This window comes from Tupaia chinensis, unplaced genomic scaffold (genome assembly GCF_000334495.1).
Source record: "Tupaia chinensis unplaced genomic scaffold, TupChi_1.0 Scaffold000057_1, whole genome shotgun sequence".
NCBI classification, from domain to species: Eukaryota; Metazoa; Chordata; class Mammalia; order Scandentia; family Tupaiidae; genus Tupaia; species Tupaia belangeri.
The window spans coordinates 5,960,943-5,975,905 of record NW_006159515.1 but is presented as its reverse complement, the minus strand read 5'-3'; the positions used below and the strand labels follow the sequence as shown (position 1 = coordinate 5,975,905).

Here is a 14,963-nt window from a genome sequence, read left to right as displayed (position 1 = left end):
GTGATCTCTGGGTGAGTACTGAGGAGATCAACTATCCTGCTCTCTCAGAGCTCAGAGAATAGTGCGGGAGGCAGATCCATGAAGAGATTATAAAAGCTGGCAGGAAGTGCACCGATAAAGAAGTGTGTGGGGAATTGAGGATGCTGAGGGGTGGGAGTCCATGCAGAGATAAGGCAAGAGGAGGCACTGAAAGCCAGAGGATGTGACAACTACTGAGTCTTATGGGGTGAGCATGAGTTGGTCAGTGAAGGTGGGTGGTGGGAGTGGGAACACGGGAGAAATGAGACATTTAGGTCATGATATCAGCCTGCACAAAGGCGAGGGATGAAGACAAGGCAGTGTGTGAGGAACTTACAAGTAGTTTGGCAGATTCTAGTATAAAATTTGAATCATGGTGGCAAGGGATGAGGATGGGGAGGTGGGAAGGATTAAACATGCACTAACTTGGCATACTCAAAGCTTTCTACATCAAAAATAAATTAGTAATTAAATGTAGATTGTTTTATGAGATACAAGGAAGATATTACTTGATTTTAAAATGGTCTGTCTATCCATGCATACAGGACCCTTTCAGGTACATTTTAAATAGTCTTAGATCTAGTCACTTAATAAATATATACAATCAAGTAGAGTCTTATAATTATTAAGAAATAAGTATCACAATCTGATAGTTATTAAGATTTAGGAGCCAGGGCCAACATGTGGCATAGTGGTTAAGGTGCTGGACTCTCACATATTTGACTGTGGTTCAAGTCCCCAGAACCAGCAGCTTGAAACACATGCCAGGTGCATGTGTGTGTGTGTGCCCCAAATCCTGAGAGGAGAGTAGAGAAGAAGGGATTACAGCATGGCCATTCCCCCAGAGGGTGATGTCTCACTTTCTATCTCTTTGTCTCTCCAAAAAGCGCATGTGCCCTGTAGCAAAAATCGCTCTCTCAAAAAAAAAAAAAAAAAAGATTTAGGAGGTAACACATCAACATCGACCCCCGCCCCTCTACACACATATCAAGAGGATACATGTGCTCACCAGAAGGAAGCAGAGAAGGAAAGTGTGGAACCCCCTCCCATGGGTAACGGGTCACTCTGCAACTCCTCCTCCATCCCTCCATGCTTTTGGGATCTGGGGATTGCATACATGGGCATCCAATATGTTTCTCAAGTCACAGGGACTCCAACCGTGCAGTTAGCCATGTGGCTTCCAGCCACCTTAACCACCACACCATGGGCTGGCCCCTCTACTGGACATTATTTTATCTTCTTTTTTGATTTAAGAGGCATTCAGGATCTGCTGTTTATCAGTTCAAGTATCATTTATTATTGTAAAGAAATGGTCACACCCCTAAAAGTGGAGTCAGTATAGACTTTACTCAATAACATGCTAACAATGGCGCTTATATATATATATATGTATGTATATATATATATATACATACATATATATATATATATATGTCTTTCTCTCATAAAGTAGAGTGTGGATTATCAAATGCCAAAGTTTAATTTGTTAAGGTCGATTATTCAAGTTATATCAACTCTATACCTAGTTTTTAGCTGGTATATTGGAGGAGTCCAACCCGGTGGGGTCCCAGGATCTGTTTGAGACTTCGACCTTTAAGCACAGCCTTGGTCAGCTCAACACGTTGGCAAGGCTGCTGCTGTACGCTCCCCCCGCCCCCCAAGCTTGGGGTCAACTCAGCATGTTGGCAAGGCCACTTGCTGTATGCTCTGGAGACTGCGGTAGCCTTGCTGGGAAGTGACCCCACCTCTGACTCCCTTATATACTACTACAAAAGAATTACATAGCTCTCTCATACATCTTGAGTATGTGGTAAGATTGCCCGAAAGTCTCCTGACCGCTCCCTTTTGCCCTGATCACATTTAATATAAATAACCTTTTTACATACAATAGGATTAGGCCAAACTGGCCCAGGACACTCTCACCCCTTGGTAACTAATGTTCTAACAAAATACCTAACAGTGGTGCCATAGGCTACACAAGTGAATCCACAACAAAACACTTAGGTACCATAAATCTATTTTAAATTTTTTCATTAACTTGTTAGTCATTTTACTTTTGACTTAAGAAAAACCGGTACTGCTAGTTGGAGAAGCTGTTTAAAGTATCCCCTTATTCTCACCAAGTGAACAGGAGGCTCGTCCCTTTAAAATAGATAGATATATTAGGATTCCTTTAATTAAATTTTAGATCCCTATAGAATTATATAAGTATCATTCTTTATTGAGATCCATAAGAACTAATACCTATACTTGAGATTTTCTTTTAGTAATCACAAGACGGCTACTACTGAACATCAGCTGATAATTAACTCTGCTTACTGGAACCATTCCCAAGAACCTGCTTTCATCAATCAAACAATTGTTGAACTGTATCGATGATTAATAGACCTGCCCTTAATCAATTCCTGAATGAAATTTATGATCCCTATTGTTAAAACCTTATGAATTGATAATTAGAACACATAGCCCCCTCACCCGTTTACTTGCATGTATCGCATTTTCAATAAAAAGGCATGATGATTCCTAGCAGTTGTCACTCTTCAGAGAGCAATCTCTGAGAGTGTCCGACTCAGGACGTGTACAAAAAAGGCACCAAGGCCTCAGTCTTTTCTTCCAGTGCCGCCTCCAATGAGTCAACCTACCCCTGCTGAGGCTGGTCCCTGGCAGTATATCAAAGAGCAATTCTTCGAAAAGAAATAACTGATAATCATAGATGGTTAATTTTGAGAGAACATATGTCAATATAAAATTATAAGGAGCCATAAAAACTAAGGCACAGCAGTACCTAAACACTAGACATATATGACTAATATTCTTTGCAGAAATTACCTGGAAATTCACTTTGAATTCTTAGCAATTCCTGTATCTGGAAACCAGCACTAATCCAGACAACAGTCAGACTGAGAACTTCAAAAGTAGTCAGACAGAATGCCTCTTGGTTTTATCACCTTGTTTAAAAGTTACATGCCGAGATAGCTTTTCTAAATTGTCAACATATGCGAAGAACTGTACGTAATAACTGGCTGGGATAAACCTCAATGAACTATGCATCTGGAAAGCACTCGTTACTACAGCAGCCTAGACTTACATAAATCTCAGTGTACTAGTTTATTAGTCACGGAGGAAGCTGTTTAACTGTAATTAGCTAGTTCCACATTTAAATGTGCCCCAGTGATGCAACTGGAGGCAATGGGCATGTCTGTAGAAATGGCACACTTATGATGTGTAGGGGTGTGTGTGTGTGTGTGTGTGTGTGTGTGTGTATAAAACACCCGTATGAACCTGTGTCTTACTTTTTTTTTTGTTTAGATGCCATTTGTTCCACTTCCTGATTGCTTAACTTAACCTAATCCATAAAGCTAGACACTGTCGCTCTTATATACCATTTGAAACCACTGTAAACATGTGAGCTAGCGTGGGTAATGGTTTAACACCAGACCGTGATCTGCATTTCAACTGCATCACCGTTTTCAAGATACACGTGAGGACCACTTGCATCAGAGTAAACACCTGGGCCCCACATCCACCCACCTGAACTAAGGGATGGGGAGTAAGAATGGGAATTTGTATTTGTGGCGAGAATCCAAGTAATTCCCAAGCACACTAATGCCTGAGGGCCACCGTACTAGGTGAAAGGTCTATATCTCCATGCCTGCACGTGGCACGGAGCTAATTTATGGAATGAATCAACATACATCAATATAAAAATTTCTCAGTCACAAAGAACTCGGACAACTGCCAAATCAGATTCTCAGAAACTATGGTTTAGGTGCTTCTCCTTAATGGGAGGAAAGGAGTATCTTTTTTTTTTTTTCCCCCTAACAGTAGGGACATCTTGCTTACTCTCCTACTTCTAGAACCTAGCTAGTGTAAAGGAAGTCCAATACCTATTTGCAAAAAGGAACAGGGCAATACATTCGAATACAAGGTAAAGGTAGGAGTCCCACTGGCCAGGTGTCCTGCTCACTACTGCTACTGAAACACATTACAGCATGAGGGTATGCTATGTGCTGTGCTCTGTCCTAAGAGCACGCCCAGTCTAAGGGAGAGCAAAAGGTCAGATGGCTCTACAGGGTGATAATTGCAAAGCTGGGATGGAATGCACACAGTAACCATTAAATGTGTTCTTTGATATCTCTATCTCCTGGGATGTTTGATGGATATATATGTTTTAAGTTTCTTTCTTTTCTTTCTTTTTTTTTTTTTTTGAGAGGTTTTTGCTATAGGGCATGTGCGCTCACCAGAAAGATAGAGAGACAGACAGAAAGCGAGAAATCACCACCCAGGGGGGATGGCCACGCCACAATCCCTTCTCCTCAATTCTCCTCTTGGGATCTTGGGCACACACACACACGCACCTGGCATGAGTTTTAAGTCACCGGGTCCGGGACTTGAACCGTGGTTGGCTACATGGGAGTTCAGTGACACAGCCATTATGCTAACTGCTGGTCCCACGTTTTATGTTTCTGAATTGAAACACTTTTGGCTGATGGAAGCCAGAGACTTGCCTGGCTATGTTCATGTAATGTTTACTAGACCCCAAGGTGATTCTGCAGGAGATGATACCCTGTGGAGCAGTTTAGTATGCTAGGTATGTCAGTTGCCCTGATCCGAGGTAAGTGCATTCTGTAAAGTCACTGTGAACACCGAATTAGTAAATACTGGCCCACTTCCTAAGGTCCCACAAGCCTTTGATTACGTTTTTGAGAGCCAATCAACACATAACGTCACTTTTTGTGTCTCTGTGTTTAAAGGCTTCTAATTTAATACATATCACTGATTCGTTAACATTAAACTCATGGCCAACAGCATTAGAACTCAAGCCTGAACAGAGATCCTTACCACAGGTAAGGCACGAGGCAGCACCCTCACACTTAGCAAACCCAGACGGACTTCAGTCCTATACCTGCGGCCATTTTAAATCACAAGGGCACATCTTAAACAACAAAATGCAGACACAGGAAAAACACAGCAGTACACAGACTGTGACAAGGACACCTGCTCACAGGAGAGGGCTGAAACAAGAAGGCAGAGTGGCCTTGTTCAACCTTAGCTGAGAACATGAGTGTTGAGCAGCTCAAATTTTTTTTTTTTTTTTTCCCTCACTGCACATATTCCCAAATGCCACAGATGGTGAATCAGAGGTTACAAGGAAAATTTAGCAAATAAGTCAATACAGAGGACTGGTTGTCTTCCATTTTCTCCTCCAGATCCCCTTGTGCCCTTTTCTCCCTGGCTGTGCTCTGGGATGTTGACATTGCAGGACTGCTGACCTGCATGACAGCTCCCTGTCCTTGGCTCTGGGCGAAGCTCCACCAATGGCAGGTCCCAGCAGGAGACCGGAGGGCAGGAGGAGTGAGGGTGGGTGCTCACTGGCTCCCTCCCTGTGGCCAGGGAGCATGGGAAGTCCTCCACTAAAGCTTGCAGGTCCTGTCGGTAGCCTGCTACAGAGTTTCCTCTGTCTCTGCCCCGTTACCCTTAGGGGTAAAACCCAGCTCCTGCTAACCTTGGCAGTATACAGCATTCTAGCTGGCTTCCCGACACCCTCTCTGAACTTTTTAAAACAGTCCTTCTAGGGGTTGGCAGGTGGTGTGGTAGTTAAGGTACTGGACTCCCATATGGCTGACCATGGTTCAAGTCCTGAACCTGGAAACTTACTTTCTCATGTCCCCCCTCTCGCTGTCTCTCTCTGGTCAGATTAAAAAAATATATTAAATAAAATTAGACACATATATATTTATTTTTAAAAGTCCTTTTATGAGACCTTCTTCACTTCCCCAAACAGGTCGCCCTCTAGGACCCTGAGGGAGGGCTGCCTAAGTTGACAACACAGGGAGCTCAAAAGTGCCAATCTCTACAGGCTCAGACTTGTGAAATAAGATTGTAAATGGGAATTGGATGTTTCTTTTTATTTCATCCAAAGCAGCTGACAGGGAGTCTGCTCTTTAGATCAGAGTCAGGGAAGGTGAGACTGGCACCTACAAAACTCATCTGAGGCCTATTGCGGAGAGACTTGTGTTTTTGTCATTAGCGCCCTAAAAAAAATCACTATCCAAGAACACCTAAGGTATCTAATTTAAAGCAGATTAAAGGGCAATGATTTTTATCAAACTGCTTTTCCCCAAATGACTTCCTCTTTGGCAGAGTTCTTCGTTTTTCTCTTTTTCTTGAACCCTTCTGGAAGGCAATGTGAAAACGAACTTGGACCATTGCTTTTTTTGTCTTTTAGAACCCATGTTATTCTTTCCACTCCCTGCTATTTTCTATCTGGATGTGCAAGGCTCCTCGGGACTCTAGAACTCCACTGTGTCACTTCCTAACCATTACAGATTGTCCATGTCCTATGGACCTTGTTAAAGATTCACCAAACTCGTGCTTCAGGGGCAGAGTGGCAAAGCTCTATTCTGAAAAGAGCTCGTGGGCTCCGAGCCCCATGCTTAGTTATTATGCACAGGGTGCCGTTCACAAACCGCCCCAGCAGTGCCTGCACTAGAGTAGGCAGGTCCATTCATTAGGCTCCAGTGACGATTCCAGCCCATCCCTTGGTCAGATAAGCTTCATTTTATCATCTCTGCGGCATGGGTGCCTAGAAACCGCTCGATTTCTAATCTGCAACTGCTCTTGGCATCACTGCTTTCCTTATCGAATTCTAAACAAAGTGGTCTGACTTGGCATGGGTTGCAAGGGTGCTTCCTACGAGGACATGTGAGGCCATCTTCTTAGGGAAAAGCCCAGTCAAAATCTGCCTTGAAGTGAGGGGCTCAGAGCCCACAGCATTGGGCCTTGCCTGCCCAGTGACACGTATCATACCCAAGAGTAAAAGGAATATACTTTCACTGTCCAGGCATTTTGTGGTGAAAATAAAATGAAACTGTTAATCTCATATAATAACCAACTTGCTTTTTTCCCCCTAGGGTCCTTAGAAAATGTTTTCTATGTGGTTGCCATTATTTTAATATTTTTAATTGCCAGAGGGCATGTGTACTTGCCAGGGAGAGATGGAGTTGGGGACATTCCCCAATCCCTTCTCTTCCATTTTGCCTTCCTGTCAGGGTTTTGGGCATGTATGCACATATGCCGGGCAATATTCCTCAAGCCAGTGGGGTTGGGATTTGAACTGCCGCCAGCAGTGTGGGATACAGCTCCTCCTGTCACTAGGATATGGGTCTGGCCCAATAATTTTAATAGTTAAACATAAAATGCACTCAATATATTATCCTCTTTACTCCTGTTTAGTTTCTTAATTTTAAGAGCTATGTGAGACTAGGTAATTTACAACCATGGTTCTTAAATTTTGAGCTTAAGACCCTTTTATATTATAACTTATTGAGGGACCCTCCCAAAACTTTTGTTTATGTGGATATTCTTGCTCAACATTTCTATTAGAAACAGAAACTAAAAAAGAAAAAAAGATTTATTTACTAATTTAATTAAAACAATAAATCTATTACCTGTTAATAAAAATAACATTTGTAATAAAAAATGGTATTTTCAAAAAAAAAAAAAGAAAGAAAAGAGTTGTACTGTTTTATGTCTTTGCAATTTTTTTTTTTTTTAAAACAGGGTGGGATGTGCTCACTACAGAGAGACAGAGAGAGAGAGAAAGTGAGAAATCACCCCCTGGAGGGAGGATGGCCATGCCACAATCCCTTCTCCTCCATTCCCCTCTCATGATTTTGGGGACGTACACACACGTGCACACGCACCTACCCAAAGTGATTTTTTAAGCCATCAGGTCCAGGGCTCGAACCACAGCTACCTAAATGGGAGTCTAGTGGCTTCACTACCACACCACCTGCTGGCCCCCTGCTATGTTCTTTCGTGTCTGCTTCATAGAAGAAAACTGGGTTCCCATACTTTCTGTCTTCAGTCTGTCTGATGTGCAGCTGGGGCTGATGTACAAAGAAAATCTAGATGCTCCGTTGGGAAAGTAAGGCCTCAGGACTGCTTCTGGGAGGTCTCAGGACCACACTTTGAAACCCACTGTTGGAGGACGGGTTCACGTGATGGAGGGTGTGCGCTCTAGCCTGAGCATGGTTAAAGCCGTAACATTAACTGAATGCTGCCACACCACAGTCCTGTGAGTCAAGATAAAACAAACACAGGCAAAAACACTACCTCCACTCTCTGCTCTTTGTCTCCACAAAAGGAATGGGATGACTTTATTTTTCCTTGAAAGATGAGGAGGGTTAAAACGCTGTCCTTGACTGTCTCATTCTCCTCTGAGTTGGGGGGAGACAGGTACACAGAGGAACCCTCTAGGCAGACGCTCATGTGAAAGGAACTGCAGTAAATGTGGGCAGAAAGCTGGCATTTATTCACCTTCCCAGCTGATGTCCAACACTCTGGTTGCAGATAAGCGACCGCAAGGCTATCCTGCCTTGGCAAGAACCGTACAGAATGTCACAATGATCTAATGCAAGTCTTCTCGCTCTGTGGGGTAGGACTGAGGGGTCCTCTTCCCAACGGCCCTCAGGTGCTGGGCCGCCCAGACCAGCTGAGGCAGGAGCTGGGGCCTGGAGGCCACCCTGGCCACCAGCCCAGTCTGGCCTCTCATGCCTGAGTGTTTGGACATGGGTGAGCTGTCCAGTGTTGGAGACACTAATTTAAAAGTAGCAATAAAACTCATGAACTAGAGAGAGTGATTACCAGGGGGAGTGAGAAACTTTATGGCCGATCTATCGGACCTTTGACGAGAAGCACTCACTCAGTCTCACTATACTATGAACGGGCCCCTCAAACCCTCTTTCTGGAGAAGGGGGGGCATTCCTAGAAAGGGAGAACGGCGGGAGCTTTCGCTGCTCTGCCTCATTTGCCCAGAAAACCTCCATCTTGGAGTGAAATGTGTCAGCAGCACCTACAGGGTGAGGATGCCTGGTCTGCCACACGGCAGGGCACGGCAGGGCACGGCAGGGAACGGCAGGCATGGCAGGGCACGGCAGGCTGCACGACGCCCCAGCAGTACAGAGCTCCCTGCGATCCCGCACTCACCTCGTTGAAGTGAACGTCCTGCATTCCGACGTCTTCCATCATGGAGGCCTCTTCGTCTATGTTTGGAGTAATGACCCTGAAGGCTGTGCATCCTTGTCTAAACATGCCTAGGAGGTGAGAGCCGGGAAGAGGGATTAGCGGGATGCGGGGGAGCACCCAGGTTCTACCTGTCCTGTGTGCTTCTGTGTTAAACGAAGCACAGTTGTCCCTCAGATCGAAAGCGCTCCACTGTTGCTGACATACTGTGTGTGAGGCCTACGGTGGCAGCAACTGTGCTGGACACGTACAGACCTTTTTTTCTCATCATTATTCCCTAAGCGATACAGCGTAACAGTTATTTACGGGCACTTACATTGTACTGGGTATTATAAATAACCTAGAGATCTTTCAAAGCTTATAGGAAGGATGTCATGAGTCATTCGAGGTAAGGGACTAGAGCATCTGTGGGTATAGGGCCTCTAGAAGGAAGCCTCGTGGATACTGAGGGCCAGCTCTAACGGATCCTGGGATCTCTCACACGTCAGGCCAGCGCGTGGGAATCTGGGCTGTGTGTGCATTTCTTCGTTCACTTCCTCATATTTAACCCTCCTTTCCCTCACTTTGTTTCTTCTCCTCATCCCTTCTAAATTTTCACTCGCCTTTGTTTAAATGTATGCAATCTTTCTTATTTTTATTTATTTTTTCTTTTTTTTGGAGAGGTTTTTGCTATAGAGCGTGTGCGCTTGCTAGAAAGACAGAGACAGAGAGACAGAAAGCAGGAAATCACCCCCCACCAGTGGGGCTGGCCTTGCCACAATGCCTTCTCTTCCATTCTCCTCTCAGGATCTCGGGCATACACGCACATGCGCCCGGTGTAGTTTAAGCCACCGGGTCTGGGATTCGAACCACGGTTGACTACATGGGAGTCCACCGACATACTCATTACGCTAACTGCTGGTCCCAATGTATGTAATCTTCAGATCAACCGTAAGCAAACAGAAATGAATAGCAAAATAAGAGCAAATACATGAAATCTGATTTGGTCAGATGACCCATGCTCAGATAGTAAGAAAAGTAAGAAGCCACAGCTACATAATGAATCCAAAGTAACTGTTTCCTTCAAGCTGTAGAGGGAGAACCCATCACTGAGACAAGAACTCCTCCTTCTCGCTTCTCAGGAAGTCTATAAACAAGACGTCACTCAACAGCCCCACCGTGAGCTGAGTTGGTCCCCACAGTCACCACCTCGGAGGTGAGGAGCGGCCTTTTCACCATGCAGTGGAGGGGCTGGATCAGAGATTGAATGCTTCAGGGCCGGCTGAGGAGGCACTCTGATCTCTTAAAGGGACATGGTGTAAGGCTGAGGTGGGATCTAAGTCCGGGGTAAGGATAAATTCTCTAAGAGGTAACAGCCGTGTGGGGCCGTTTCTCCTTAGAGTCACCCGGAAGTGCCTTTAAGTCAGCTAACAGTGACAGCTGTGCCAAATGCACAAGAGAAGGACTAGAAGTGTTCTGCTCCTCTGCTTTTTAAATTTTCTTTTTTGAGAGGTTTTTGCTATAGGGTGCGTGTGCTCGCCAGACAGAGAGAGAGAGAGACGGAGAGACAGAAAGCGAGAAATCCCCCCCCCAGGGGGGATGGCCACGCCACAATCCGTTCTCCTCCATTCTCCTCTCGGGATCTTGGGCACACACGCACACACGCTCGGCGTGAGTTTTAAGCCACCAGGTCCGGGACGCGAACCGCGGTCGACTACTTGGGAGTCCAGCGACATAGCCATTACGCTAACTGCTGGTCCCTGCTCCTCTGCTTTGAGATGCCTGCTCACGATAAAATAAAAAACTTGAATTGAGCTCTTCCATATTTCAAGAAAAAGGAACACAGAACATCTTGAAGCTAAGCGTTAAGCAAGGAGCTCCTAAATCCTGCACACTCATCCAGGTCCCCAGGCTGTGGGGTAATCTAGCCTTGTTGTTATTTTGCTCTATGGAAACAAGGGCACGTGAGGAAGAGCTTGAGGCTATAGAAGGTACAAAAAACCAACCAACCAAACAAACAAAAAAACAAAGAAAAGCCAACCACACCTTTCAGGTCACAGAGGATGTTTAAACATATAACTCAGCTCCAATAGGTTAAAAAACAGCGGCCCCAAAACAGGAGCCAACAACGTCCTCTCATTGTCCATAGGAACAGATCGCCAGAGAGCTGGAGAGCGCCAGGAGAGAGGGGTGGGAGGAGAGGGAAGTCTGCCCGCTGCACAGCGGGAACAGAAATCCCCACACCACTGATTGGCGCCTGGCATGTGGACAGAATGACAGGGGGTCCCCTGGGGGCTGGGCTGACCATCAGGCTCACCTCCCCAGCTCCTTTTCTGGCAGGTGCTATGGCTGAGGGAGAAGAGGGGGGTTCCTGCCAGGGTGCTGGGTCCACTTCTACACCCGAGGAAATGTATCACCCGGTACCATGTCTCAATAGGAAACAGTGCTGGTACTGAGTGAAGATGAAGCCCTTTTTAAATTCTTTCTTTTTGGGCTCTGGTCTGATAAATCCATTCCAACAAGCCAGTTGTAACAGAAATGCACATTTCATGGCCTTAGCATCTGTGACTTCATGATATTTCTCACTTCGTAAATACACTTCTCCTGGCCCGGATCTGGTGCTGCCGTCCTCCAGCGTTAGACACGAAGACGGCTAGCTTTACTAGGAACCCCTTTACTCGAAAACAAATGCCACTGTTTGGGGCTGTGCCGACTTTTTTTAAAGAGTGATTTTTTTTCTTTTTGAGAGGTTTTTCACTATAGGGCACGTGCGCTCACAAGACAGACAGAGACAGAGAGACAGAAAGTGAGAAGTCACCCCCCAGGGGGTATGGTCACGCCGCAATCCCTTCTCCTCCATTCTCCTCTTGGGATCTTGGGCACACATGCACACGCGCCCGGCGTGAGTTTTAAGCCGCCGGGTCCGGGACACGAACTGCGGTCGACTACATGGGAGTCCAGCGACATAGCCATTATGCTAACTGCTGGTTCCCTAAAGAGTGATTTTTGCTGTAGGGCTCATGCACTCATCAGATAGACAGACAGACAGAAAGCAGGAAATCGCACACACACACCCCCGCCAGGAGGGATGGCCACACTGCAGTCCCTTCTCCTCTATTTTCTTCTCAGGATTTTGGGCAGCGTGAGTTTTAAGCTGCTGCGTCTGGGACTCAAACCACAGTAGACTATGTGGGACTCCAGAGACATTTTCATGTTGGCCATCAATACTAAGCAATACATTATACCACCTGCTGGCCCCAAGGGGCTGTGCTGATTTTGAAATGGAAGTGAGAAACTAATGTTTAAGTAAATTGAGCCCAGGAAAGCCTACATGGCCTGCTAATCTGGGAGCAAATGCCCATGCACAGAGGAAACCCCCTCCCCTACACCCTCCTTGGGCAAGGTGGTGACCCGCAGGGCTGCCTTCTCATACGCCAAAGCCATGTGGGCTGCGGTTCAGAAAATGCTGCCTGAGAATCCTCCCACACAACTGTCTTTGGATCGATAAACAGTTCCAGTGGGAACTACCTGAAGAGAAAACAAAATCTTTTCAGCTTTGGATCGGCCGGTCAGGGACACCTGGCTGCATGGCTCGTTTGCTAGTTTGTGCAGAATGCAGCCATCAGTGAAAGGCCACATGACAGCACACCCACCACGTTCTGTTTAATTCTGGCATTTCTGCTGTGCCTACCCAGCCAAGCAAATGTCACGTCAGGGAATAAAACAACGAATACAGTACATGCACACATACATGTGTGTGCACACACCTTCTACCTCCGCATCTCTCTGACTCTCACTTGTCTCTGCTGCTTTTCGCAGTGTCATACGTATTTCACGAAACACAGGAACCATGCTTACCTTTCCGTGTGAGATACTCGGCCACCAGGGCTGTCACGTGGACATAGCACATCGCTGCCTGCAATGAAAGACAGATGCCTCAGAACGCTCATTTATAACCGCGTGTCATGACACCTAGAAACCTAACGACTCATGTGCTTACAGCAGATCCCAAGGCACCAACTGCGCTTCCAGTAGCTGCCATCTCACCTTCCGAAATGAGGAAATTCATTGGGAACCGAGACAAATGGCAGTACCTTTGCTAAGGGCATGTTTCTGTTGAGAATTATTAAACGTAAAAGGTAAAAGCAGCTTTTTTTCTTACTTTCTCTCATGCGTCTGCATCATTTCTCTTAGAGTGAAAACAGGGCTATTGGGAGACAAGGCCGTGTGCTCTTTCCTAGCTCTTTTTTTTTCTTTTTTTTGAGAGGTTTTTGCTATAGGGCACGTGCGCTTGCCAGGAAGACAGAGAGAGACAGAAAACAAGAAATCACCCCCCGGAGGATGGCCACGTAGCAATCCCTTTTCTTCCATTCTCCTCTAGGGATCTTGGTCATGCACACACACATACCTGACGTGAGTTTAAGCCATTGGGTCCAGGACTCGAACCACAGTTGACTACAAGGGAGTCCAGTGACACAGCCATTACGCCAACTGCTGGTCCCAACATGACTACTATTAACAATACATCATTACTCATTTTTTACCCCTCTAGGTTTTTGCCTTAGGACACATGTACTCGCCAGAGAGTGACAGAGAGATGGAAAAGGAGACATCACTCCTTAGGGGGACGATGGCCACACTGCAATCCTTTTTCTTCCATTTTCCTCCTGGGACTTTGGGCATGCACACACAAGGCCAGTATGATTTTCAAGTCGCCAGACCTGGGACTTAAACCGTGGTTGGCCATGTGGGAATCTAGTGTCTTCATCACCACGTCCCCTGCCAGCCCCTTGTTTTTATTCGGCTAATGTGTAGTTTAGGTTAAATTGTGGTCAAATGTAATTGTCATGTTATGTGTGTTTTTTAGCACATTGGATTCCTAGAAAAATAAATGTTAAAATAGTTACATAAATCTTCCAGACTTAGAAGACAATTTTACTAACTTAAAGTTTTACTAATTTCTATAGAAATTCCAAAGTAAAAGCATGTTTGCTTTAATAATACTGCTGATCGTCTTACAGTGATTCAGGCACAAAACCTGGGAAGAGTTCTCATGGGAAGACAGAATCTGCCTTCGGGTCTACTGTTTTCCTTAATTTCTCACTTTGTAGATGATGTCACTGAGGCTTTGAGGGATTAAAAAACTGGCTCTAAGTCACAGAATTAGTTGAATATTGGATCTGAGCCTTAAAGTCTGTCTCTAGAGCCCACACACCCTCTGGGCCATGCTGTCTCAGTACTGAGACATGTCCGCTCTGTACAGAAGGAAATGCTTGATTAGCTGCTGCACCAAAGGAAATGGACTATCCCAAAATAGAGAGAGCAGTACCCTATCATCACCCTAATAAAAGGAAAAATTAATTTTATCATAAAAGAGATGAATTTTAGAACTAAAGAGCTCTAATGCAAAAACCGATATGTACTTTAATTAGCAATTATGTGACTGCACATTTTAAGAGTTTTCAAACAATGCTTTTTTGCAACAGAATTATTTCCTTAAAATCTGTTTTAAATTATTAAAATGCTCGGATAATGCTAAAATCACCCTGAGTCTGATACTGTTTAAAGTATCACATATTTTTAATGGGCTTCTTTAAATTAATGGGGTAATTTCCTTCGAAATTGGCTTTTTTAACAAACAGAGCAGAACTGGTTTTCTCAGAGGCCTAGACCAAGAGGCGGGGGCTACCTCCGAGAGATCCCCGTTTTTGACGTGGATCCTGGCCATGCTGTCGAGCCACGTCTTCCTGAGCTCGGGGGTGCTGGCATAGGACTTGGCCAGGCTGTACTGAAGGTCCACGAGCATCTCCGGGTCGTTCTCGTGCTCCTTCATCTGGGCAGTGGCCATCAGGACCGTGCGGATCCTCTTGGTCAAGTCCTTCACAGCAGGCGGGAAGCTGGTGTGCTACAGAGGTGGAGGAGGGGGGACACGAGGCTCT

The 14,963-nt window shown here is 45.4% G+C and overlaps 1 protein-coding gene across 15 annotated transcripts in view; it reads right to left on the bottom strand.

The window, feature by feature from the left end:
- DOCK9 (dedicator of cytokinesis 9) overlaps positions 1 to 14,963 on the bottom strand; it is a 275,356-nt gene that overhangs the window by 35,081 nt on the left and 225,312 nt on the right. For all 15 annotated transcript variants that reach the window (XM_027776290.1, XM_027776287.1, XM_027776288.1 and 12 more), the window contains 3 exons: positions 14,714 to 14,929; positions 12,883 to 12,940; positions 9,010 to 9,116 (listed from right to left, as the gene is read on the bottom strand). In XM_027776290.1, the coding sequence (XP_027632091.1) occupies positions 9,010 to 9,116; positions 12,883 to 12,940; positions 14,714 to 14,929 (381 nt within the window). The remainder of the gene's footprint in view (positions 1 to 9,009; positions 9,117 to 12,882; positions 12,941 to 14,713; positions 14,930 to 14,963) is intronic.